At 41.5% G+C, this 25,189-nt stretch overlaps 2 protein-coding genes across 4 annotated transcripts in view; one reads left to right on the plus strand and one right to left on the minus strand.

Annotated features, from left to right (window-relative positions):
- Positions 1-6,561: 6,561 nt before the first annotated feature.
- On the minus strand, positions 6,562-25,048 carry LOC104911585 (immunoglobulin lambda-1 light chain). The gene is made up of 5 exons (XM_085226658.1): positions 24,560-25,048; positions 14,474-14,520; positions 9,570-9,863; positions 8,246-8,308; positions 6,562-7,594 (listed from the first exon to the last, which is right to left on the minus strand). The coding sequence occupies exons 1-5, from the start codon at positions 25,033-25,035 to the stop codon at positions 7,455-7,457; spliced, it is 1,020 nt and encodes a 339-aa protein (XP_085082784.1). The 5' UTR covers positions 25,036-25,048; the 3' UTR covers positions 6,562-7,454.
- LOC146544172 (uncharacterized) overlaps positions 21,767-25,189 on the plus strand; it is a 40,442-nt gene continuing 37,019 nt past the window's right edge. For all 3 annotated transcript variants that reach the window (XR_014884018.1, XR_014884019.1, XR_014884020.1), the window contains exon 1: positions 21,767-22,868. The gene's annotated coding sequence lies outside the window, so the exon portion shown is untranslated. The remainder of the gene's footprint in view (positions 22,869-25,189) is intronic.

Raw genomic sequence — 25,189 nt, forward strand, 5'->3', positions numbered from 1 at the left:
GCATTGGTGACAGACTGTCCTCAGCAGTGAGAACTGAGAGCACAGCACTCTGTAAGGGCAGTCTTAATGAAGGAAATGGGACAAGCAGGTGTTGTTTATTACATTCTGTCTGGAGTCAATGGAGTGCCCCTCAGAAAAGAATTCTCACCCATTTTTCTCCTGTACATCTCACGTTCTGCTGCACAGGACTTGCTTCTTTCCCATGTGCATTTGTAGCAGAACATGATGCCCTGCAGCCGTGGGAGCTCCTTTCTCTGCAGGGCAGACAAGGGGATGCTGGGCTTCTGCTGGCTGTGACAACTGAGACGTGGCACCTTCCAAACAGCAGCAGCTGGGGGTGCTGCGTTCATCTCTGGTCCTGTCCTAGCTTGAAACTGGTTATATACCATCAAGTTCCCCTCCTTTGGGTGAGAGAGACGTGGATGGCACTGTGCCTCTCTCATCTTTGGAGTGACCAAATACTGAAGGCAGTTTTTGCTATCTTGCATTGTGAAGGTAGAAATGTTGGTTATAGTTTTTTCCCAGCTTAATTGCTGCCTTAAAAGCTGCTAAGTGATGACACTGCCTCGTGCCTTAGGATGTTCAGCACAAAGAGAAGCTGCTTCTCTTGCTGCAGCTTGGAAGGCACTTGTTACCTGCCTTCTGAAACTTGGCAGCCCCTTGCTTTCTGTCCTGGTGTTTCAGAGTGATTACTGGAATACGCTGAAAGACCCTTGGTTGAAGAAGGGATTTTTGTTCCTGCCAAGCCTTTTTTTTTTTTTTCTTAGCTCCCAGGCAGCACCGTCAGCTGGTGCCCTGCACTTCAGCTTGTCTGTCATGGTGAGCAGATCTGTTCTGTATCTACTAGGAGTGTAAAAACTTTCTGAAGAGGAGTTAGGAGTCGATAATGCAGGGAGAAACCTTGCAGTGCTTTGACATGGTGAGTGACAGCTTCGTGTGTGGGTGAAAAAGCAGGACAGCAGAGAGCATCATGCTGTGCTGTACTGCGAATGGACACGAGATGCTCAGGAGGAGAAAACTTTAATTACAGGAACACTGGTCATCAGTGATGCATCCTGATCACCCGGTTGTAAAGCCAAGTCAGTCTTTCCTATCCAGAGATTTTTAAAACCTTATGTGCTGATGTGACCCCTGGGGGCAAAGTGAGTTAGAAATGCTCTTATGATTCAAATAGAAAATGTGTTAAATGCAAGAGAGGCTCTGTGATCTGCTTTGATGGCCAGCGGATTGAGGAATGCTGGTGGAAACAGGGAGCTCACATTAAAAATGTGGATTCAAACTGCTTTTTCAACAGCGTAACATCAGCTGTTAATATTCTCACATGGCAATCCAGTCTTTCACCGTGAGTGTAACGATCAAGATTGAAGTTGCAGGAAGTCTTAAGTCTCTCTGTTCACTCTAGAAGCATGCTCCTTTTTTTTTTTCCTCTGCTTGTGACCAAATTTGAAAACAGCAATGGCTGGTGTTTCTGACTCCCCTTCTTTCTACCCCTTCCCTTCCTCTCTGCCTACATGTGTGAGTTGAAAGAGGCAGTTCAGTGGGTTGATGCTGTGTCTGTCAGTTACAGTGCCTCAGAGTGCTGGGGTGACCAGCTTTGCTTGGAGCTCAGCATGCTGTCACTAGAGCCTCAGTGACAGCTCACATCCGTCCTTCCTTTCTGTTAGTCTGCCTAAGTGTGAAACAGTTAGTTTCTACCATTATTTTATAGTTGGAGCCTGAATATAAGCAGCAGTTTTGCTGCACCAGGAAAGATGAGGAAAAGTCTCTCTGAAATGACTCACACAGCCAACCACCCTCCTGCAAAGCCCTGCTTCCTGCAGGAGCCATCTCTGGTACGTGGTCCTGTGCCCACCTGATCTTTCTTAAGGGCTTAGAGCATGAAGGGGCAAGGAGAAGACAACAGAAGGAGCTATTTGGGTTGTGGCTTGGAGTGAGACAACCTCTTTCCAGATCACTTATTACAAAAATGATTTATTTTGTAAAGCAGTGCTTCTGGCTGTTCCCAAAAGGGCTTCTGAAGATGTCTTCCAAGGGGGAAGGCTGCAATGAATGAGAAAAACTGCTTGCCAGGGAGCAACCGTGGAGCTGATTATCCCAAGTGTGTCATAGTGAAACTGAAAGCCCTTGCTGACAGAAAGGCATTTCATCAATGATCCTAGTGAAGTTGTTTTTTTGGGTTTGATAATTAAAAGCCTTCCAGGTAACGTCTAAAAATATGTTCTCCAGCTTAAAAGAAAAAGGGAGTAATCTGGGGGGGAATGCTTGATTTGAAATGCCTGTGATTTCGTTCAGCGGAGTTAGGTAACAATCCTCTCTTCCCATGTAGGATCTGACGAAGACTTGAGAGAAAAACAGGACAGTGGAAAACTCATTGTAAATGAGAGGACCTTTGTGTAGAATTCCAGTTTTCTTGGAAATAGGTACCTTTTTCTCTTTAGCTGCATCCCAAAGTGATTTGATTAGTGGACTATTTCTTTGAGTTCATCATCTTTGAACCTGCTGCAGGAAGTCCTGCTGGGTTCTGGCTGCTCAGAGCCTGAGTTGGACTCAACTGCCTCTGAATTCTGGCTAATCCAAGTGCAGAGGCTGAAGAAGCTCTTCTGCAGCACAATGAAAAAGACTCAAGATGAAATGGAATCATACAATATCCTGAGTTGGAAGGGATCCACAAGGATGATAGTGTCCAACAGCTGGCTCCACACAGGACTACCCAAATCTCAGATCATACGGCTGGTCTCCATCATTTCTTCACCAGCTATCTTGAAAAGACAATGATGGACCAGAAGGGGAAGGGATGGAAAAAATTTCTCTGGAGAGAGGAAGTTCTAGGAAAAGATTTATTTTTACTTCAGTTGTAGGACAAATGTACTCATCTTGAAGATCTTCCGGACAAAACTGCTTGAGTCTTTACCCTCTTCCCTCTGTTTAATACCAGAGGGTGTTACCCTCTACCACCAGTGTCTTAAGATGTTTGTGGCGTGCTTCAGTTAAATATGAGAGTTGATTTTCTCATTTTTGAAATGACTTAATTTATTTTCAGGATTATCTTGCATTCACTTTACCACAAATGGCAAAGCTCCAGCTAAAGGAGGAATTAAACCTCAAGAAGCTGAAGCTTCTGATCTGAGATCTTTTGATCCTCTTTAAGAATGATGGATGTAGAATGAATTACTCATTAGAAACTAAAGGGAATGGTTCCCCTGTGTGCTGCACACCACCAAAGGTACTTTGTTGACATATGTATATTAGATTGCTTGCAAGCAGTATGAAAATATTTGTCTGTGAAGCAGACCTGAAGTGATCTTCCAAATCACTAAGTAATTACTGAAAGTGATGTCTTGTGCACCTAGCCAAGAGATTGGTAAAAGAATGGAATGAAACTTCTGTATGGTGGAAGTATATTTAGTGATAGTTGAGACTCAGTAGCTAAAACTTGTCACTTGATCGTTGTTGTCACTTGATCTATTTCCCTTTAGGTGCAGAGGAACAAACTCTTGAACCGTTCTTCTGAGGTTTTTGATCTTCTCGGCACTTGTGAGTGTGTGCTGGTGTCCCAAATGTTTCAAAATCTCAAAATGATTAGTCTGCTCTTGGGATCTCCTTTAAAATTTGTTTTGGTAACTGGTATCAACAGAAGTCAGCTGTTGGCAGGCTGCTGTAATCCTTACGCAGATCTTTCCTCTTTGCAACTATATGTGAGAGGAATCCACGGGTTTCTTTCCTTTCCTTATCACCTGTTCTAGGGCATTTTAGTAGATGAGAAATCAAAATTCTCAACCATGCAAGTTCTTGTTCAATATAGGATGCAAAGTGCTTCTAGCAAGACAAAGAAAACAGTGGAAATCCCTTCCCACAAAAAAAATTCATCCGCACATTAGTCCTTCGTGTTTCAGACATGCGTGTTCCACTCTGTCTTCTTTTTGTTATAAGCACCAGATTGACTGCAATCATTTTCTCAATACTTTCATTATTTTTGCAACCACGACAGGAGCACAGCAGCTGTAATGCTCATACTTGTAGAAGCTCGAAAGCACTGAAAATCTGCTGCAATAAGGCATTCATTTGAGAAGATGTGCCTTTCAAGTATTAAGAAAGTCCTGGCTGCAGAAGCTTACACTTACATAGCTTCTAACTCTGGCATGCATACATGATAAACAAGAATGGAAGTCCTGCAGCACCCGTGTTTTTGCAGCAGCAGTAGCCCTTACATGTGGCTATCACAAGCACACAGTCAGAGCAACGTGTAGTGAACGATAAGTGTACTATTTTTTCACATGTAACGTAGGCACGTGGTTTTATCACTCTGTATTTCCATCACTGCGGTTTAGAAATATACTGTGGTAAAAGACAGGACGGCTGTGGTCTAACTGTCCTCAGCTTATCGCCCATTTCCATCGCAGCCCACCTCCTCTGAGCTGGTTGTGACTGGTTCAGTTTACAGGTTTTTTCCACTAAACAACCTAAGCTTCCTGCCATTAGCCCCCCCACACACACACCCCACGCCTAAAAACATCCACTTGTCCTCCTATTTGGGCCAAATAAATAAGAATAGAAACATGCTATAAGCAGCATATGCCTGTATAAATACACTACAGGGGCATGTGATCTGTTGCAAATGTAAGACTTGCAGCTATGTACTTGAGAAACCCCATAAACTGTGAGGTGAGGGCTATTCTGAACGTTGTTCAGCACTGTTTATGGGCAGGGTTGTTTGTTCAAAAAGCTTAAAAGGCCATGCTTTCTCTCTTTTTTATTGTGCAACACGGACATCTGATTTTGTACATGAGGCAGCACAAGTGGATTTGAGGATGATTTTAGTAAAAGCAGACTTGATTCATTGAAGCAATCAAATGTTTTTCCAGCCTGATGGACTAGCAGGGGTAATGGTAAGGGAGGCCTGGACAGTGGTATTAATTCTGCTACTCAATCCTACAATAGGTGCATTTCCCAAATACTTTTCTTGCTGTTTTATTTCACTTGCATTGGAATCAAGCAAATAATAACACAGGATATCAGCCTGTTTTCAAAGAGAGTTTGACTGAAGATTATAGAATCTCAGAATCTTAAAGATTGGAAGGGATCTCTGGAGATCATCTATTCCAACCCCCTGCAGATTCCCTGAAGCAGGTTACACAGGAAAGTATCCAAGGCCTTGAATATCCAGAGGAGACTCCACAACATCTCTGGGCAACCTCTCATCCTCTAAGTAAAGAAGTCATTTCTCATGTTCAGATGGAAAATGAGAAATGTGTTCCAGTTTGTACCTTTTGTCCCTTGTCCTATTACTGGGTGTCACCAAAGAGAACCTGGCCCCATGCACTTGCATGCACTTGGCTCCTGCCCTTTAGATATTTATAAGCATCGATGAGATTTTACCCTTGAGCGTTCTCTTCTCCAGGCTGAACAGTCCCAGGTTTCTCAGCTTTTTCTCATAAGGGAGATGTTCCAGGATCCTCATAATCTTCGTAGTCTCCCTCTGAACTCTCTCTAGAAATGCCCTGTCTGTCTTGAACTGGGGACACAGAACTGGACACAGTACCCCAGATGTGGACTCACCAGAATGGAGTAGAGGAGGAGGAGGAGAACCTCTCTTGGCCTGCTGGCCATACTCTTTTTAACAAACCTGTAGGTCGTATTACAGAGACCTAGCTCTATATCTTTATTTCCCTTTTGCTTGTGACAGATACCTTCTCTGTTCTAAAGGTAGATGTACTTTTCCTTCAAGAACAGAAGTTTTGTTTCCCTGCTTCTCTTCTAGACATCACCCATCACCCTATTCTTAAGGCTCAGACACAGACTCTGTAAACAGAGGTAAGGTACCATGGCAGGGATCCTGTGTTGATACAGCTGGTTGGACCATTTCTTTTGAGCTCAGCCTGTCTCCATTTTGTTCCCTGAAATCACTTTGACTCTCAAGCTGATGTCTGCAAAGCTTGACCGAATACAGCTGAAAGATAATTACATTCCATCAATTTTTGTGAGTATCGAAGCTAGTGAGTGCTGAAATAGCTCAGCTAGGAGAGTGTTAGACTGAAGATCTAAAGGTCTCTGGTTGAGTCTTCAACATCAGCAGTGGTTTTCCATTACTTTTGAGGGTTCCAATTCTGGGCTCATCGGTATAGGACAGACATGGCATGAAGGCTGTGGAGAAAGTCCAGAAAAGAGCCAGGAGAGATAATCAAGAGACTAGAGTATCTCTCAAATGAGGAGAGACTGAGAGATTTGCTACTGGTTGCTGTGGAAATGCTCAAAAGGCATCTGGCCACAGTCCTGAGCAACCCCTCTAGGCAGCCCTTCTTGAGCAGGGATGGAAGACAGGCCTGTTGCAAACAATGTGTTGTTTCTCCCCAGCTTCACTGTTCAATAGATAAGATCTAATGGGTTAACTTTCATTTTTCTACGTAGAACTCTGTCCCCATTTAAAAATAGGAAGAAAAAAAAAAAAAAAGAAAAAAGGATGGTTTTAAGGATCTTTCATTCTCCAAGGAACTCAATGAACATGGAAAATAACCAAGTTTTCAAGACAGGTACAGCCTGTAGAACAAATAGAGGTCTCACAAATGCCTCTCAAGGAAAGCTTTTATTGCTCTACATCATTACAGGTTTGGTGCAGGCATTCATCTCCAAACTTGTGGTACAAGCCCTAAATTAGCAAAACTTGGAGATGAGGAGTTCAAAGTACAGCATCTGAGAGTTGTTCCTGTAATGTGAGAACACTTTCTCTATTGAAGCACCAGATTTAAGGTTTTGCTGAGTTTGAAATGATTTCTCTAAACAAGGTGATAATTGCAATCATTTTCTACCTTTAAAGACACGATATGCAAGTTTTCAGTTTGTGCAGCAGTGCTAGCCTGTGGCCTGGTGAATTTCTTAAATTTCTATAGATATGCACGTTAGAATTGCTCTTATGTTTATCAACTTGCTAAAAGATAATATCTTTGCTTTTAAAAATCAAGCTTAGTGGAATCTTTTAAAGCACTTATCACTTCAGAATATTCAAGCCCTGATTTGGTGGAGTTGCTATAAATCATTGAAAGTTTAAAAAAAAAAATAAAAAGTAGTATTGATGCGTTTTCAGCAGTGGAATGCTCCTAACTAACCTTAAATGCAATGATAAAATGCATCAATGTTTTATGTTTTGAAAGTTCCAATATACCTCTACTCTTATGCATGCAAAAATACTTTAAGCGGGAGGAGGTTCCTCACCTTGCATTACAGCGTTCCTACTAAAACCCTATGTACGCTTATTTTTTTTTGCTCACTTCCATCTCAGTTCAATACTCAGAAAAAATTAGGAAAACACTAGCAGTAAAGCACAGCAAACCCTATATGCCTGTTCTCTTAGAATTGTTTTTTGTTGTTGTATCTAGCATGGAGAACAGCAGAGCCTATGTGGATAATTATACAGCAAAGCAAATTGAAGACAATCTTATAAACCTTTCCAAACCCAGTATTTATGTTCTCTTTCCCGAGGGCTTAGCTGCGTTCCTTGTTCTGTACTTGAAGAAGAAGAAGAGCACGATGACATAGTACATGGAGCTTTTCAGAAGCAGAACAACGTACACCAATTGCGCTGCCTTGTGCGTCAAGTGATCTGTAACAGATGTGAGGCAGAAAATTCCTTACAACATCAGTATTGTACGACCTCCAAAAAGAAACAGGTAGAGCCAGGTCTGCGTGCTACATTTGTATGGAAATATATAATGGAGTGTCTGACTGTCCCCTGAGCAGGCTGCAGATGGGGCAGATTTCTTAGTGCTAGACTGGCTGCCAGGTTATCATTCTCTGCAATGCAAGAGCTTTTGGCTCTTCCACCATCAATAACACCGTGTTTCCTGGCATCATTTTGCATCAGTTTCTTGACACAAGTGCCCAAAGTATTTCCTAAATCCTCATTCAATCTAAAGGAAAACTTCTTTGCCAGTTGCTAGTCTGAAGGAGCATCAGCTCAAGCGCTGTGCATTTAACTGTGCTGAGTATTTAAAGCAGTGACGTTTAATGCAGGCTAATAACCTAAAGCAGCAGCCCAAGCAACATCTGCAACCAGCTAACAAAGCCCAGCAAATGAGGGCTGCTTTTTATACTCCACAACACAGTGATTCAGAGTAGCGTGGAAGCCTTTCTAAGTTGCAGAGCCCAGAATTTAACAGATTTCCTGCAAGCTATTTAAAATGTTCACGTTGTTCATATTAAGTGATATCTAATTTTCACACTACTTTCCCCTATTTTAATTCATTGGCATTACCTTTGTTAAAAACTGTGCTGTTTCTAGATTCAGTGCTGCAGTCCTGCTCCTGAGAAGAGCTCTCTGAAGAAACAAATGGAAAGAGAGTTTTAAATGACAAAATTGGACTTTAATTTTAACAAGGATTAACATAGGGCTAAAAAGAAGAGCAACAGTGGAGTGGAAGTTAGTATTAAGAAAAGTAGGATGTTCAAGACATGTCTGTAGATCAGTTGTCCACCAGAAGGATTCCATCACGGGGGGAACTGAGGGGGACAAATGTTGATACAGAAGTGAATGACTGTTTGTTGCCTTAACCAGGGGCTTTGCTTTTGCCCTTTTGCCCTCTGTTAGGCAGATTTTTGGCAGCAGCTCTTTTATCTCCAAACTGAAGTCAATCTGAGCACCCAGTTGTCACTCGTGTTCCCTCTTGTGAATTTGCTATTACAGTGGTAGATTGGTGTCTCTAAAACGACCTCCCTTTCTTGAGCTTTTTTCTTTTTGGGGTTTGTTCTTGGTTATGGTATTTGAATTCACTGAGACAGGGGCTTAAATACATACCCCTATCAAAGTAGACTTGAAACATGTTTTTGTCAGAATATATTTTGAAAGTAATAGTTATGTATGGCTGTATTTTCATGGAGTGGAGCTGTACTCATTCATAGCAAGGTGAGCTCAGAAAAGATTCACCTATCCAGAATAAGCAGTTTTCTCAGTGATGTTACCGTGATTCAGCCGGTCTGTAAGTTTAGACCAGTTATTATAGATTGCTTTTTTTTTTTTCCCTCTGAAACTGTATTGGCTTTCAGATTTTTCTTCACGTAATCAGTTTTCCAGCAATTAAATTATTTCCTTCTTTTTAACGTGGTTATTACCTCACTGTCACCAGACCATGAATAAGTAACATATTTAAACATTGCTCTACACACCCATCAGCCTTATTTTTACATCCTTCATTTATTATAGCCATGACTGATATCAGAGGGATTGATGCCTCTGACATTTACAGCTGTAACACTGTTTTGAAGAAATTCTGCATACTGCCAGGTAAGTCAGTGCAGACCTTTTGGTGCAACTCTACTTTAGACCTGGTAACTCTGAAGAACTACAAAGGGACCTTCATTTGGCAAACCCAGCACAGATTGATTTTTCTCCTGGAATAGCTTTGATTGTTTCTACTGATAAGAACGTTAGTTATTGTGCCTAGGAATACAGAAGCTTGCAGGAGTTGCAGGAGTACAACATTATTTCTGGAATTTTACTGAAAAATAAAAATTAATTAGAAAAAAAAAAAGGAAATAAAGACATAGTAGGTAGAATAAAAAAATTAAAATGCAGTACTTACCATGTGTGTGAAGTAAACGGTCTCCACTTTCATGCTCAAATTGGCAAAAATATTTCTTGTTTTTGTCCTCCAGTGGTACAGATAACCAGGAGCTGACTGAGTACTTATTCTCATCTGGAAGCTTCCAGACATCTCCTTTTACTACGTTCTGTGTTATCTCCTTTTTTGCTTCGTCAGTCCATTTCACCCGAACAACTTCTGGGTAGAATTTCTCAAAAAGGCAAACATACACAAGTTGGTTTTCATGTTCTTTCCGCAGGATTTCAGAGCTCTCTGGTCCAGAATTTCCTTGTTCTGGATTTATTTTTGGAGAGGAAAAAAAATAACAAAATGAAGAGTTATAATCTTGGTAGTGTACAGCAATAAATTACAGGTATTCAGAGACAAACTATTTCTTCTCAACAAATACTCTAGCTCTCGAGTTTATTATGAAATACTTAGGATGGGAATAGCAATGGCTCATGTACAAAATACATTTTAGATAAGCGGATGGATGGATTACAACCCTTGCTGTCCTTCATGTAAAAATAAGCTTTCATTTGAGCTGGCTGAACTTGACATTTAGACACAGTTTACATTAAATGAATTTAAATTATTAAATCGTAATCTACCACTTGGGTTCCAGTCAAAAACAGTTACAAGACTCTTTTGAATAACTGGGAATAGAAAACAGGACTTTCAATCTTATTTTAAATATGCTATTTCATAGAGAACTAACAGCAAATCAATTGCAAAATTAGAAGATTCACTTAAAACAGTCTAAACTCAATGTTGTTTATACAACATATAGACTCTTCCAAGTCCAGAGAATGTTTGATAGAAGCTTTCATGCTCTGCCACGTGCATGGCGAAACATCATTTAAGCTCCAAGTTGTTCAGTGAATGCTAGCATCTAGATAGCTTTGCTCATGCTTCTCCTCAAGCAGCACATCTGATAGAGAAAGAAGTTTTTCTCAGTGTACATTAAAAATGATCTCTCAAAAGATTTCTTGAGTGCTTTATTAAATTAGATTTTGTCTGGCTAGTCGAAACCTTAGATATGTGCTCAAAAATTTTTGGAGGTTATTTTTGTTTTTTTGTTTGTTTTTTTTTTTAGAAACATGTTAAGAAGCTGAAATACTGTTGAATATATTCAAAGCCACTCTCCCTTGAAGCTGACTCAGAAGATATTAGGGGGCTATGGGACAGCCTATATCCCACGGCCTTCCCAGTAGAACTGCTGTCAAACAGAGTCTGCATAGGTCATAGACAATTCTTAAATAATAAGTAATAGTTCTAGAAAGAGCTGTGTTCATTTATTTATTTGGGATCAGGAAGTTTTTCCAGTATGCATGAAAACACGTGTGATTGTGTGTGAATATATATATAAGCTGCAATTATGTTTAGCAGAAAAAAAAGTTAAAAACCTGTCAGTAGATTTTGACGTATTTTCAGGCTTATCTGTAAAGTTAAGTCAACAATGATTTACATTGACTTATCTGTGCACAAGATCCAATACTTTCTGAAGGATTTTGAAGTAGTAAATGTCCACTCTACGCTCTGCTGCCTTTTTTCTTCAGTTACACTCTCAAAACTATGTGCTGCTTATTTTGTTGAACAGTTCTTTTAGACAGGTTTGAAGAGGCAGCCATGTCTTTTTAAAATAATATATAACCATGTAGATGTAACCTGCGGACAATTGTTAAGCTAGTGTATGGCTTTTCTTGTAATAAAGCAGGGAGACTTGGGTTGAAATTTTAATTATCCTTTTTTGGATGGCCCCACAAAATGAGGTGAGAGCGCTCAGCTTATAGACAGCATCTTGGTTCTGAAGTGTTGGTGATAACATTGCCTATGCTGAGCCTCCCCAGGAAACTTAAGGAAGGAGCCTCCAATCAACCTTCACTCCACACCTTTGCCATTACAAAATGTAAAAAGATCAACAACAACAACAACAACAAAAAACGCCAACCCAAAACGAAACAAACAAAAAAACAACTTTAGAGGACTTGATGGAAATGAGCTTATGAGATTTGTGCCAGTGCCAAGTATCTGGTATAACCCACATTGCTATATTTCCTTACAGAAAATGTTCATGACATTTTGGCCAGAGAAGTATACCATTTTATGAATAAAGAGAGTCTAGTTATTCAACTAAAAATTATGTGTAAACTTTGAGTTCAATTTCAGTTTTCATTTCTATTCCCGAAGAGTCTTCAGTGAAACGCACATAAAATTCCATTTCAAACTCATCTTTGCTATTACTTTTTAAAAGATATTAGAATAAACCAAAACTGAGGCATTGATTGAGCTACCATACATCTTCTTTTTTTTTTTTTTTTTCCCAGAAAAATTAATTCTTTTTTAGGGCTGCTGAGTGCTTTTGAGCACATGATTTTAAAAGCATTGATTTTATTTGATTATATGATATGAAACTGAATGCAAGGTCTTAACTACTCATTTTGAATCCTTTTTCTTATCTCTTTCAAATCCTCCAAAGTTCTCGTTTTGTAACAAATTTTATGTCTATTTCTCTATACACTAAAATAAAGATTTCTAAAGATCCATGGGAGCAGGGGATTTTCAAGCACATTTTCATCATCTTTGGGCAAATCCAGTCTGTTTTGGTGATATCAGTATGCGTAGGCTGTTTCTCTAGCTGGGTCTATTAATGCACAAAAGCTGAAACTCATCACACAGTATTACTCAGCAATCCATTTCCAATTTCTGTGAAATACAGATTGTTTTGGGTTAACATCTATAAGGAGGAAATACTGTATTGGAAGGCAACTGGAAGTGTAAATATTATTTAAATAACCTTTATTTAAATAAACCATTTAGATAACCATTTAGGTAGTTCCTTTGTATCATGGTGTAACTAAAAATGATTGTGTTTTTTTATTAAAAAATTTAGAGGGGAAAATGATTCTTACGCCAAAGATGGGGCACATAAAGAAACAGCTTGGGTTACTGTTTAACCGAATTAACGAAAAGCACTGCATGAAATCTGGGCTGGACAGTGCTGAACAGCCACAGCTCCTCTCAGCTGTAGGCTTGTTGTAGGAGCCCATGCTCATTTTGGATCTAACTCTGCATGCTGAGGTCCATTGCAATATGCTTAAATGGGTGTGGGGTCAGGACTATTTACCTCCTGCTCCTACCCTACTTGCATACAGAGTACTGATGTTACTGTAGGGTGTCAATACCAAAATGGCAGCATCACACAAGCGTTTCGGTGAATTTGAGATGAATTTTGCTACTGCAAATTCCACATCACTTTTCTGTCACCTATATTACCTTTTTAGAATAACATACCAAATTCTTTCTCCTCTAGATTGCCTTAAAAGAAAGAAGTACTCAATTCATCTTCAGGCCTGTGACATCCTTGTTATTTTTGCTAAAGTCATTAGCAGATGTACCTACTAATATTATTAATGAGGATTAGCTCTGCAGTTTTCTTTAGATTGGCCACATTTTCCCTTATTTGTTTCATGCACAATCCTTTCTCCATAACACTGGTCTGGACTTTCAGTCTAATGTGTTTTGATTCAGAACTTCATGTTCTTCCCCATAAACACAAACAAAAAGCAAACACAGAAAAATACTAATGAATGCATTTTGATTTAAAAGGGCAGAATATCAATTTAATTCAATTTTAGATGATGTGTAAGGAAATGTAAGCATAAACTATAAATAAGCAACATGTATTTTAGTCTACAAAATTGCAAAAAATAATTGTAGCTATTTGACTACTGAACTTCAATGCATTTGATGAAATCATGGTAGATTCCTTGGTAATACTTAGGGGCTGGCATCTAAAGAAATCAAATATTGCTGCTGCAATTTCTGCTGTGAGTTTATTTACTAGAAATATAAATAGATTATTTGTCTTATTACTTCCTAATAAGCTAGCACTGTACTTGTGAGGTGTCAGATCATAAGCATGAGGTAAATATAGGCTTTTTATTTTCTTAATTAGTCAAGAACCTTGGCCCTTGCAAAGGAAACAGAATCCTGCAAGTTTTGGTAGACGCTTGAAAATCATTTATTTTAAACTGTAAATACTAATTAAATGGTGACTACCTGATCACCAAGTAAGAGCTTTCACTTAATTCACTTAATTTCACCTAACACAACTGTCCCAACATAGATATTTCTACTGAATTATAGTTATGATTTTGCTAGTCTTTCATAAAGGAATTGTTAAGGATAAAGGAATGCATTTAATCAGGCTTAAAATATTCGGAAGCAATTGTTCCTCACCCTTGTGTTTCTATAATAGTCTACCCTAGGATTACAGTGTTTAGATCACCAGTTAATGGGGAAAAAAGAGGATTTTGTCCTCAATGTACCATTCAAGTAAATATTTCTGCAGGAATGGCAAGATAAAGGTGACTTCTTCAAGCATATGTTAATAAGCAAGAAGAGGAGAATTTGGAGGTTTATTTTACCAAAGTGCTGTGTAGATAACAAAAATAATTAAGCACAAATTCTTTCACTTTTACTAGTCTAACTGAAAAAGGACTTCAGCAATAGCCATTGCAAATTGTTATTTGAATCTGTACTGAGAAGAGGATTTCCTTTTTTTAGTGTTTAATTCACAACTGCTTGATTCTGTTGTTAATGCTTCGGTAACTGGAAGAAAGCATGAGGGCTCTGGAAACTACTCCCGATCATTTTTCACAATATTTCCAAGGAGGAGTATGCTCATAAGTGATAAAAAAATAGCTCCTGGATATATTTGCGATCCTAAACCACTGCGTTACAAATCAACAAGACTGACAGAATGACAAATGAGGGAAACCCATGCAGGGATAGTGCTGACCAAAGCTCTAAGCAAGCTGAATGTCCTCCAGGACACCATAATAATCAGTCTGTATGAACACAAAAAACTCCTATATCTTATGGTAAGGAAAGTAACTTACCTGCTACAGTGAGCTTCGTACCAGTGCCGAAAACTTTGTAGTAATATCTGAACACGATGGATAAAGTCTTTACAATATCAGATCTGTTATCTTTATATCACAGAACCTCAGAATGGGTAACGTTGGCAGGACCCTCTGAAGATCCCCTGCTACAAACCTCACCAATAGCAGGGTGCCCAGGCCCATGTCCAGGTGGCTTCTGGAGATCTCCAAGGAGGAGATCCCACAGCCTCTGGGCAGCCTGTGCCAGGGCTCTGCCACCCGCACAGCACAGAAGTGCTGCTTGGTGTTCAGAGGGAACCTACTGTGTTCCAGTTTTGCCCATGGACTCTTGTCCTGAACTGAATGCCACTGGAAAAAAAGCCTGACTTCATCTTTTTCACACCCTCCCTTCAGGAATTTATAGATATTGTTGAGATGACCCTGAACCTCCTCTTCACCAGACTGTACAGACCCAACTCTCAGAGCCTCTCCTCCAATTCCTTGATCATCTTCATGGCTCTGTATTGGACTCTCCCAAATATACCAATGTCCCTCTTGTACTGCGGAGCTCAGAACTGGACAAAATTCACAAGTGGTCTCCTCAGTGCTGAGCAGAGAGGCAGGATCCCTTCCCTTGACCTGATGGCAATGCTACACCTAACGCAGCCCAAGATACTGTCAGCCTTCTTTGTGGCAAGGGCACATTAAATTTATGAGTAAATATTATTTTATAAAGATAAACAGATTTTATTTAATCAATTTTTAGATCCTATAACAGCAAAAATAAGCAGTAAGATAAAGTAACTAACTAACTAAATATATGGTGTGAAGATTTTGAGGAAACGTACATTGTTAAACGGGCAAGGTTCATCTCAACTAATTTTAGCCTTTCAAAACTTTAGATGGATGTAACAGACTAAGTAATTTCGCTCCTTATCTGCTACTTGGAGAAAGCAACAACAGCAGAATCATAGAATCCTAGAATGGCTCAGGGTTGGAAGGGACCTCAAGGATCATCAAGCTCCAACGCCCCTGCTACAGGCAGAGCCACCAACCTCCACATTTAATACTAGACCAGGCTGCCCAGGGCCCCATCCAACCTGGCCTTAAACGCTCCCTTAAAGCACCATAAAATCAGCCCTAGAATTAGTGAACATCATCGTGAGAGCTGAGCAGCACAAAACCCCTGATCAGAATTTTTGTTATCAGAACATGAAGCAAAACCTCAAATAAACATCAAAACTCCCATTACCAAAAAAACCCATTTTCAAATGAGCAAAATTAGACAGTTTCCATCCCAGGTACTTAGTCAAGCCAAACCACAGGCAAGCATAAAACATCCGAAGTTTACTTGAAGCAATAAAATTTTGATAAAGTATGTCAGTACTTTGGGGGAGGAAAATTAGTGTCTCTACAGTTCAGCACTCTTAATAATAACAACTGATAATATGTAATAAATGATAATAAGAGAGAGAGGGAGAGAGAGTAGCCTTTCAGCTATGCAGGTCTTAAGACAGTTCTGGGCATTCTCCCATTATTTGGCATGGTCAGACTCAGACAAAAACAAACGTCTTGCTCTTCTTTGCTCTTCCAAGATTTTGAGTAACTCAAAATTGACATAGTCTTTCAGAATGAATTAGACATGTCACAAAAGTGGAATATGCACCATTAAAAATTTAAAAAAAAAATAAATTTGTTTTTCTGAACATTATCTTCACTGCATTTAAATTCAGCTTTAAGAAGAAAAAAAGGGGTTAATTATATTCTCCACCGGAATAATTGCCTCATTTTTCCAATTTCATATATAAATACAAAACAATGATGCTGTGTTCTGCATCAGAAAATACTGTTTTCAGGTAAAATCCTGCAAAGCATTCTGTAGTATTAAAACTAGTGGAAGATAAAGAACCAGAGCACATCACGTAGTCAATATCTAACAGTATTGAAATGCATTTCAGATGCAGTAAGTTTTATTTCACACTCACCTGAAACAATAAGTTTAGTTCCACTTCCAAATATTTTCTCATCACCATAGCACAGTGTGATAATGCTTAGCAATATCTTCTGCATTTCATTTTTCTTTCACAAGTCACAGAAATGATCTCTTTGATTTAGAAGCTGGTGATAATTTGGCCAGCGTAATAACTGAATTTTTAGTATGGACTGGACTGCAATATGTAGAAATACTATGATTTTTTTTTTTTTTCTTGGAGACTAAAATGTCCCAATTTTTAAATGCAACATTTTCTGAAAAGAAAGTTGTGTCATGCTTACTTACTATGCTTTAGCCCTTTTAGTGCTGCGATTTTTGTAACAAAGATCTGCTGCTTCTAGTCTACTGCATTTTCTCTAAGGTAACTTTTATGTGTTATTTTAAGAAAAAATGTGGTTTCAGTATCATTCCCAAAGGAAAATAAAATTAATTACTAGATATTTGTGGATTTAGATAAGGTACCTTGCACAATATTGCTGCTTATTGAATATTGAAGCTTAGATTAAGTTTCATCATACTCTTACTTCAAAGCCAATATTTTACATGCAAACACCATATTCTAAACTAAACAGACACCTAGTATGTGTAACTAAGTTTGTGGCTGTTCTGAGTAACTACACTATTCTCTCTTTGGCAAAAATACCTGCCTATATACAGACAAAATCTAACAGCAAACTGCAGAAAACTGCAACTTTCTTCTGCTTTTTGCAGTTTGATTTGTTTATACTCACCTTGGTAACCTCATGTATTTTCTGAGCAAGACACTGTAGGCACTGCTGTATGGTTTATACTGACAATAGCATTCATACTATAGACTGCACCGTTTTTGAGGGATTACTGAATGCAAAGGGAAGCCGGTTACTTTAGGTACAGCCAGGACCACAACATTTATTCAATTCCTGGCAATTTTTCTTCCCAATTAATTTAGGCTGAATCACATCTATAAACAAGCAAATTTTGGCATTTCTGACTAGTTGAACTGAGAGCTGTTCTACAATTTTCTCACAATTCATTATTCTTTCCTGGAACAGCACAAGGAAGGTATCCACCACAACATTTAAAATTTTACCTCTCCTCGTTTTCCCACCCCCCATCTCAACAAATATTCAGTAGTCTTTCCTGTGATCTCCCTATCCACTAGGTTGGTATTCATGCCCATCAACACACAACTGCAACCACATTCACAGATTAAAGACAAAATATGACCTATCAGGCAGAAATTATTTTTTCTAAACACTTACATTAGTAATTACAATCTAACAACACAAGTAACGATGTAAAAATCAGATTGATATCAATGGTACTTACTTGAGACAATCAGCTTAGTTCCTGTGCCGAAGTATTTGATCCACACATTACACACTGTGTTTTAGCTTTGCAAAAATCTGGAGTGCTCTCATAATGTGCAGTCACTGAAAACAAAAAGCCCTTTTTCACTATTCAAGCCCTGGGAGACTCCTTGAGGGATGGGCTGGCATTGGCTTGTTGGAGGATGTCAGGAATTTCAAATTTGCACTTAGTGTTCAGCACATATATAATTCTCTTTAGATTAAATCTTTGTCTAAAAAGATTCTAAATTGGTCAGATAACCCATCCATTTAGTGCCTAATAATTAAGTGAAGATATCCTCTTCAATTTTACACACACAAGTCAGCCCATAGGATTATACATCTTAAGGAGCCACATACACTGGGGTGATCATACTGCACATCCTCAAAGGCATACTCCACCTCTCATCCAGAATTAAGTACCATCAACTAGTACTAGGACACAATCCAGCACTGGGAGCCACTCTGGGTCCATTGTGAAGGTGTCCATGTGCTGCATCTGGCATTTTCTGTCCCAGCACGTCTGTTACCTGTCTGCCTCCTGAACTCGATCCTGACCCTGAAATAGCCACTCACAGACATCTTTTCCTGTATCAGCAGAAGGATGATGAAGGCTTTTCCTTTGCATGCTTGTTTCCTTCAGGGCAGCCCAAGATAACATCTGAGAAAACCCTGCTACTGGCAACCAGCCTGCATGCTTAGCTTGACATTTCAAAGAAAAAGTCTGAATACTTCTGGGACCTTGTGTGCCCTAATGACTACAAACCAATGTCAAGAAAGTACAGTTTGTGGCTACAGAGAGGAACCAGACTGTGGATGGTTTAGGCAGTTTAGGCCAACGTTCAGTTTAAGCAGATGTAAGCGAAACAGTCGTCTACTCTAAATTCTTCTGGGCAGAACTGTTGAACAGGCTGCCAAGTGAAATAAACGGTGGAGTCCCCATCTCTGGAGGTATTTAAAAGCCATGTGGATGTAGTGCTTAGGGACACAAAATGGAGCTGGACTTAGTAGTGCTACATGGATGGGTGGACTTGATGATCTTATGGGGCTTTTCCAACTTAAGCAATTCTATTATTTTTATGAAAAATGTGATGCAATACCAGAAACAACATAGGCAGAGAAAGAGCAGTTCTTCCCCAGCTGTGTCCTGAGTCACGCTGTGAAGGATGCCACTGTCACCTTGGCTGTTCTTGCAGGGACTGGAACAGTGTGTAGATGGCAGGTCTCGTTGGAAGAAACACAGAAAACAAAGCACTTTGTGCTGCAGAAAGGTTGTCCAGTTCTGCAGAGTGTTTTTGGCTTGCAAGCATTAGTAGGACAAAATTCAACAATAGCACATTTGGACATCTAATACATACATGAAATTGTGTCACTAGCATGGAAAAGAGCTGCTTTCTACTGAAGAAATCATAGAATCATGAAGGTTGGAAAAGACTGCTATGATCATCTAGTCCAACTGTCATCCATGTTGACAAACCACGTCCCTAAGTGCCACATCTACCCTTTTCTTGAAAGCTTCCAGGGATGGGGACTCCACCACTCCCCTGAGCAGCCTGTTCCAACATATCATCACCACTCTTTCTGAGAAGAAATTTTTCCTACTATCCAAGCTGAACCACTACAAACAGTTTGTGGCTATGCCTGAGGAAAAAGGAAGAGCACCTGAAGTGCTGAGGTTGGGTTATGTTTTAGACGTCCACTGTTTGCTTCAGCCTTGGCACCGTTGGCTTGCTTGAAATCCCTATGTTCTGGGAGCTGACATCTGCAAGGAGCTGGTCAGTAATGAGGAAATCCCCCCCACGTGTTCAGGAGACTCCTCCATGCTGGGGAAGTGAGTAGGGATCTTTCAAATGGTTTGTGGTTGAGCTGCTGGAGGAGTTTTGGTTGAGGTGATTGTTGGGCTGCCACTGTGAGCATCCCAGTAGGCACAATAGTAGGTAGCAGCATCATCCGGAAGACATCAAGACATCCTCTGGAGACATTCAAGAACTTCTTGAACTCTTTCCCTTGTAACCTGCTCTAGGGAGTCTGCTTCAGCAGGGAGGATGGAGTGGATGATCTCCAGAGGTCCCTTCCAGCCCTTTATTGTTTGGGATTCTCTGCACCTGTGCAGTATTTGCTCTGGGTAGCAGCTGATAGCAGATGGAGTGAGAAGGCTGGGGGAATGAGGCAGTAACAATCCTGTGGTTCAGACTGAAGTAGAAGTTGAGTGGTTGAAGGAGTTTTGTGGCTTGATGGTCTCTGAGCATCTATCAAGGTGAGGGTCCCAATAGGCACAGTAGTATGTAGCAGCATCATCTGGACTTACATTGTTTATTGTAAGAATACACAGATTCCGACTAGAAACTTTATCAACCATGTACTTGTTCCCTTGAAAACCACTTTCAACTGTAGTTTTCCCTCCTGCAAAGAAGAGTAGCCTCTCTGGAGGTTTATTCTCTTTCAGTTGATACCAGTGTATGACGGTATTATCAAAACGTCCTGGTAATTTCTTCATTTCACAGAACATACGTGCACTTTTCTGGAACCTGGTGATGGATATAGGACTCTGTATAGGAATTTCCTGCGCAAATCCATCTGCAAGAGATAAAATGGTAACTGATGTTATTAGCTGAAAATCAGGGATTAGGAAAGTAGTTAGTGCAGCAAAGGGCACCGTATGAGGAAAACAAAAGAAAAAGGACTTACAAAACCACACAGTTGTGGCCATAAGTGCTGCCAGCGTCAGCATGTTTGGTGCTCCTACTCAGCTGCTGTTGAGACTCGGAGGAGAATGAAAGGAGCCTTGGACGGAGGCTGCACTGAGTGGGAGGAGAAATCTCCATTGATGTTTTTTCTATGCATAACAACATGGGGCTGAAATAACACAACAGCCTGGTATTGGAGTACGGCCTGCAAATGTTCCTTCAGGTTGGTTAGAAGTTTATCATCCCATCTCCTTTTCAGAGAAATGCATGAATTATTGCTCAATCCAATGACTTGAATTTTGCATAAGATTACTGAGAAAAGATTGAGAGCAAGAGCAGCTGGGCATCAGGTGCAAGGCTGCCAGCTGAGAGGACACCCTAGTGGGCACAGAATGTGTGCCGTCACTCAGAGTGGATGTCCTTTTCCATGTGGGACCCCCTTCAACTGCCCCAGCATGCTCACCCATCTCCAGCACGACAAAATGCTCTCTGCCCGTGCTGCCCTCGGCTGAAGAGGTATCAGCTTTCAGCAACGGGCAGCAGCACCGTGAGCGTGTGCCCTGCCTTTGATCTGGAGTGTGGGAGGAAGTGCACAGCCACAGGATTTCAGTTTTGAGCCTCAGAAGAAATGCAAACACTTCTTGGAAAGAAAGACTGGAAAACAAGAGCAGAAAGACACGTGGCTCTGTGGTGTTATGCTCATATTGCTAAGAGGATTGGACAACTGCCTCTTTCTAGTGAATACCAACGGCAAAAGCCGTTTCGTTTTATGTCAGGACAGGCAGGTAGGTGGCTTCAGTGCATGAGCAAGGAGGAGAGAAGGATGGAACAGACCTGAAGGAGAAGGGAGGGAGATGCATGCGCACAGTCACTCCTGGCAGCGGCACCCCAGGGCAATCTGCTGTGTGGGCAACCTCAGTCACTTACAATCACATTTGTGTTAGGGATGTACGGAGAGTACAGGAGACTAGAACCCTGTGGCCAAAATCTACCAGGACAGATGAAATGCATATCGGTCCATTGCTATTCTTCTGCCCACAGAGCAGAAATCTGCTTGGCACCTGGCTATTCCAAATGATTTGTGGTTGAGCTGCACAGGAAGTATTTGTTGAGGTGATTGTTTGGCACCTGGCACAGTGAGGGTCCCAGTAGGCACAGTAGTAAGTAGCAGCATCATCCGGAATTACATTTCTTATGGTAAGAGTGCAAAGTTTCTGCCCAGAAATAGTTTGAATCCTATATCTCTGCCTTTGAAAGCCCTCATCTACTACTGCTCTTCCTGATGTGTAGTGGATCATCCTGACTGGAGCTTTATTCTCCTTCTGTTGATACCAGTGTATGACGGTGTTATCAAAATTTCCAGAGAAGTCCTTAAAATGACACTTCAGATCTGTATTTCCTTGTGACTTGGTGATGGATACAGGGATCTGTATGGGAATCTCCTGTGCAAATCCATCTGGAATTACAAAAAAAAAAAAAAAAAAAAAAAAAAAGAGAGAGAAAGACGGGAGAGACAAGACAAAAAGAGGAGAATTTTTATTCATTGGCAGCAATCTTCTAGCGAAGACTTCTGTTAGGGCACAACGCTTGGTTGCCTGTGAGCAAAAATAAGCTAAAGCACTTACAAGACCATGCAGTTGCAACCATCAGAGCTGCCAGCAGCAGCATGATTGCTGCTCCTGCTCAGCTGCTGTTGAGACTCAGGGATGTGTGAGTGGGGCCCAGATGGGGACACACTGAGTGGGAGGAGAAGTCTCCAGCGCTGTTTTTTCTGTGCATAACAACATGGGGCTGTGCTTGTCAAGAAGCTACAGCAACGCGGGAAAGGAGTAAGAGCAGAGAATGCTGAGGTTGTTCAGAAGATGGTGGTCCTGTCTGCTTTTCAGAGAAAAGCAAAGAACCGTTGCTCCATGCAAGGACTCAAAGGCACGATGGCACATTGAGCAGGAGCAGTGTTCAGAGCCTTGCAAAACCACCCCTGTGGCAGTGTGTGTGTGTGTGGCTGAAGGTCCGGTCTCTCGAGTGCAGTACCTCACAGGATGTTGTGCGTGAGTTCTAATCAAATTCACTACTCAGTTGTGGAGCTCACTGACAGACAAATGCCAGCTTTCCTCTGCACGGTGAAAAGAGGCTTTGACCACAGTCTCTAATTCTTAGAACTCACTGCTCTTTGCTCAAAGGGCTCATTGGAGACCAGGCCCACGGGAGAAGAGTGACGTTCTGTCTGGATGCATCAGATGAGAAATGGAGACAGTGAAATTGGGCTTTCGGGGCTGCAGAAGGAGTTGGTAGTAACTGAAATGACAGCAGAAAAAGAATGAAGGAGGATCTAGAAGATCAGGTGGTTTTCTCTCGTTGCTTCACTTGTGTGCCTCCTTCCAAATGAGAGCCTCCAGGAGATAGAGGTATGTTTCTCTGCTTGCTGTACAGCTTTTAATGAAGAAGGAAAATTGACAACTGCTCGTTCCCAGGCACGGACAATCTGTGCTCACTGTCAGGTGAGCGCTCTGAGTCCAGTCAGTTCTTTGCCATAAGTGCAAAGTCACCTCTTTTTATCCTTAAGTGACTAAGACTGTTCAGTTTCTGCATGTTACAGGTATGTGTAAGCACGGAGAAAATATTCTGAGAATTAGTTAAGATAATTCATTTAGCATCTGCCATGTTAATCTTTTGCTTTTGCTCTCTGCAAAAATCCACTTTTGCTCTCTTGCCGCTGAAAATCACCAGAGAAAGGTGGCATAAAGAAGTATCTGCATCCGGCAGGAGTGGAGAGCTTGAGGTTCACAGTGCCAGATGCCTTCTTGTACGGCTTACCTTTGCCCATCTCATGCTGTGAAGCCTTCATAATACCAATACCAATATGCACAGTGATAAGTACCAGTGTCCCTCTGGGTTGCTTTCTTTATTGTCAGAACATTGCTGGAAGGATATTTCTGCACTTGAAATTTCAATCTATCGTTGTTGTCATCGAAGGTAGGTGAGGATCCAGACATGTACAGTATCCTCTTGGGTGGCTCCCCGGGAAGCTGCCTGTACCAGTGCACAGTGTTTTCACTACTCAGCTGGCATGTCATGGTGACTGAGCTGCCCTCCAACAGCCTGCGCTCTGCTGGGCTTTGCACCGGTGCAGCCTGTGCATCTCCACCTGCAAGGGAACAGGGAGAAACTGCATGTAGGCCAGGAACCAGCAAGCCTGGAGCAGGGACTGTGTTCTCCATGCACGGGATGGAGAGGAGAAAGGAAACAGCACTTACGGGACCAAAATGAAGTCACAACGAGTAAGGGAAGCAACAGCATGCTGTCTGCAGGAGTGAAATGTAGAGCTGACGTAGTGAAGTGTTATAAAGGCATCCAGGTGGAGAAAGCATCAGCAGCTGGGAGGAGGAAATGACCCATGGCTCATCCAATGGAAGGTCTTCAGCTCATTGCCAGGGAGTGCGTATTTGTGTGCAGGAAATTCACTGGCAAATGAAACCCCATCAGTAATTTTGCCTAGTTCATGGTGAATTGCTGACTTCTTCATGCTAGGGACAACTCCATGGGCCTCCTCAGCCATCTGCACCAACCCTGGATGTTGTTTGTCTCCACAAACAGCACCCCTACCACCGCATGTCCTTTGCAGAGTTATGTTTCCCCTTCTCTGACAAAGAGTGAATCTGCTCTGGATCCTCTCCAGGTCTCTGTCGACTGCAGCATGCACTGCAGACCTCCTGTCAGGACATGTTCTGTAAAGTCCTGCTGCCAGTTTCCTTGTGATAGATCCATCGTTTTGCATCAGGTCCTTTAGTGCTGCCATTCCAGCGGCAAAAAAGTGAACCTTAGAGGCAGGACGGCTGCTGGAGGGAGAGGAAACGATGGACTCAGGCTGCACAGAATAGTGGCACAGACAGTGAGCTCTGAACATGATTGCCACATCAGTGTCTCGGCTTTCGTCTTGGAATTCCTTCCTCTGCTTGAGCTTGTGGGGGTGTCTTGAAGGCTGAGAGATGGGGGCAGGAAGGCAGCTGTGTTTCTCGGCACTTGTATGAAAGTGTGCCGCTCAGGTTGCAGCCAGCTTTCTGTAAGGGCTGCCTGCAGGCTGCTCCCGCTGTGAGACTCCCAGTAGGCACAGTAGTAGGTACCTGCATCTCCATCCTGTATGCTGTTAACTGAGAGAGTGCAGATGTTATTCTCTCTTTTATAAGACGAATATTTGTTCCTATAGGCTTCGGAATCATAGGAAACTTGTGATTTTGCTGTCACATAGAGAAGCCGTTCAGGAGCTTTGTCAGGCAGTTGTCGGTACCAGTGGATGTAGGCATCCTGAAAGTTATCTATGCCCTCGGCTTTGCAGTCAATATTCACACTTTTGTATCTCGTTTTGGTAACAGATGGTGGACTCTGTTGCAGCAGCACTTGTGCATGTCCATGGATCAGAAGGAGAGAAAAGGCAGCAAGCACTGCCAGCCTGCTGCCCGCAGGTGTAGGCAGGACAGCCTCCTGCTGCTGCTGCAAGTGGAGCCTCCACGGGGAGGGGAATGGATGCAACCAGGCTTCAGCCAGGGCCAGGAGTGGCAGCAGCAGCAGCAGCATTCCTGTCGTGGTGCCTGCTTGCCTGTGCCCCAGAGAAAGCCCCCAGCTCTGTGGCAGGGACAGGGGCTGTGCCTGAGGGCAGGATGTGACTCACTGGCGGCCACCCAGAGAGGGGCCCTGCGCAGCCAGCAGGTGATGCTGTGAGAAAGCAGAC

This window comes from Meleagris gallopavo, chromosome 6 (genome assembly GCF_905368555.1).
Source record: "Meleagris gallopavo chromosome 6, MGAL_WU_HG_1.1, whole genome shotgun sequence".
Classification (NCBI taxonomy): domain Eukaryota; kingdom Metazoa; phylum Chordata; class Aves; order Galliformes; family Phasianidae; genus Meleagris; species Meleagris gallopavo.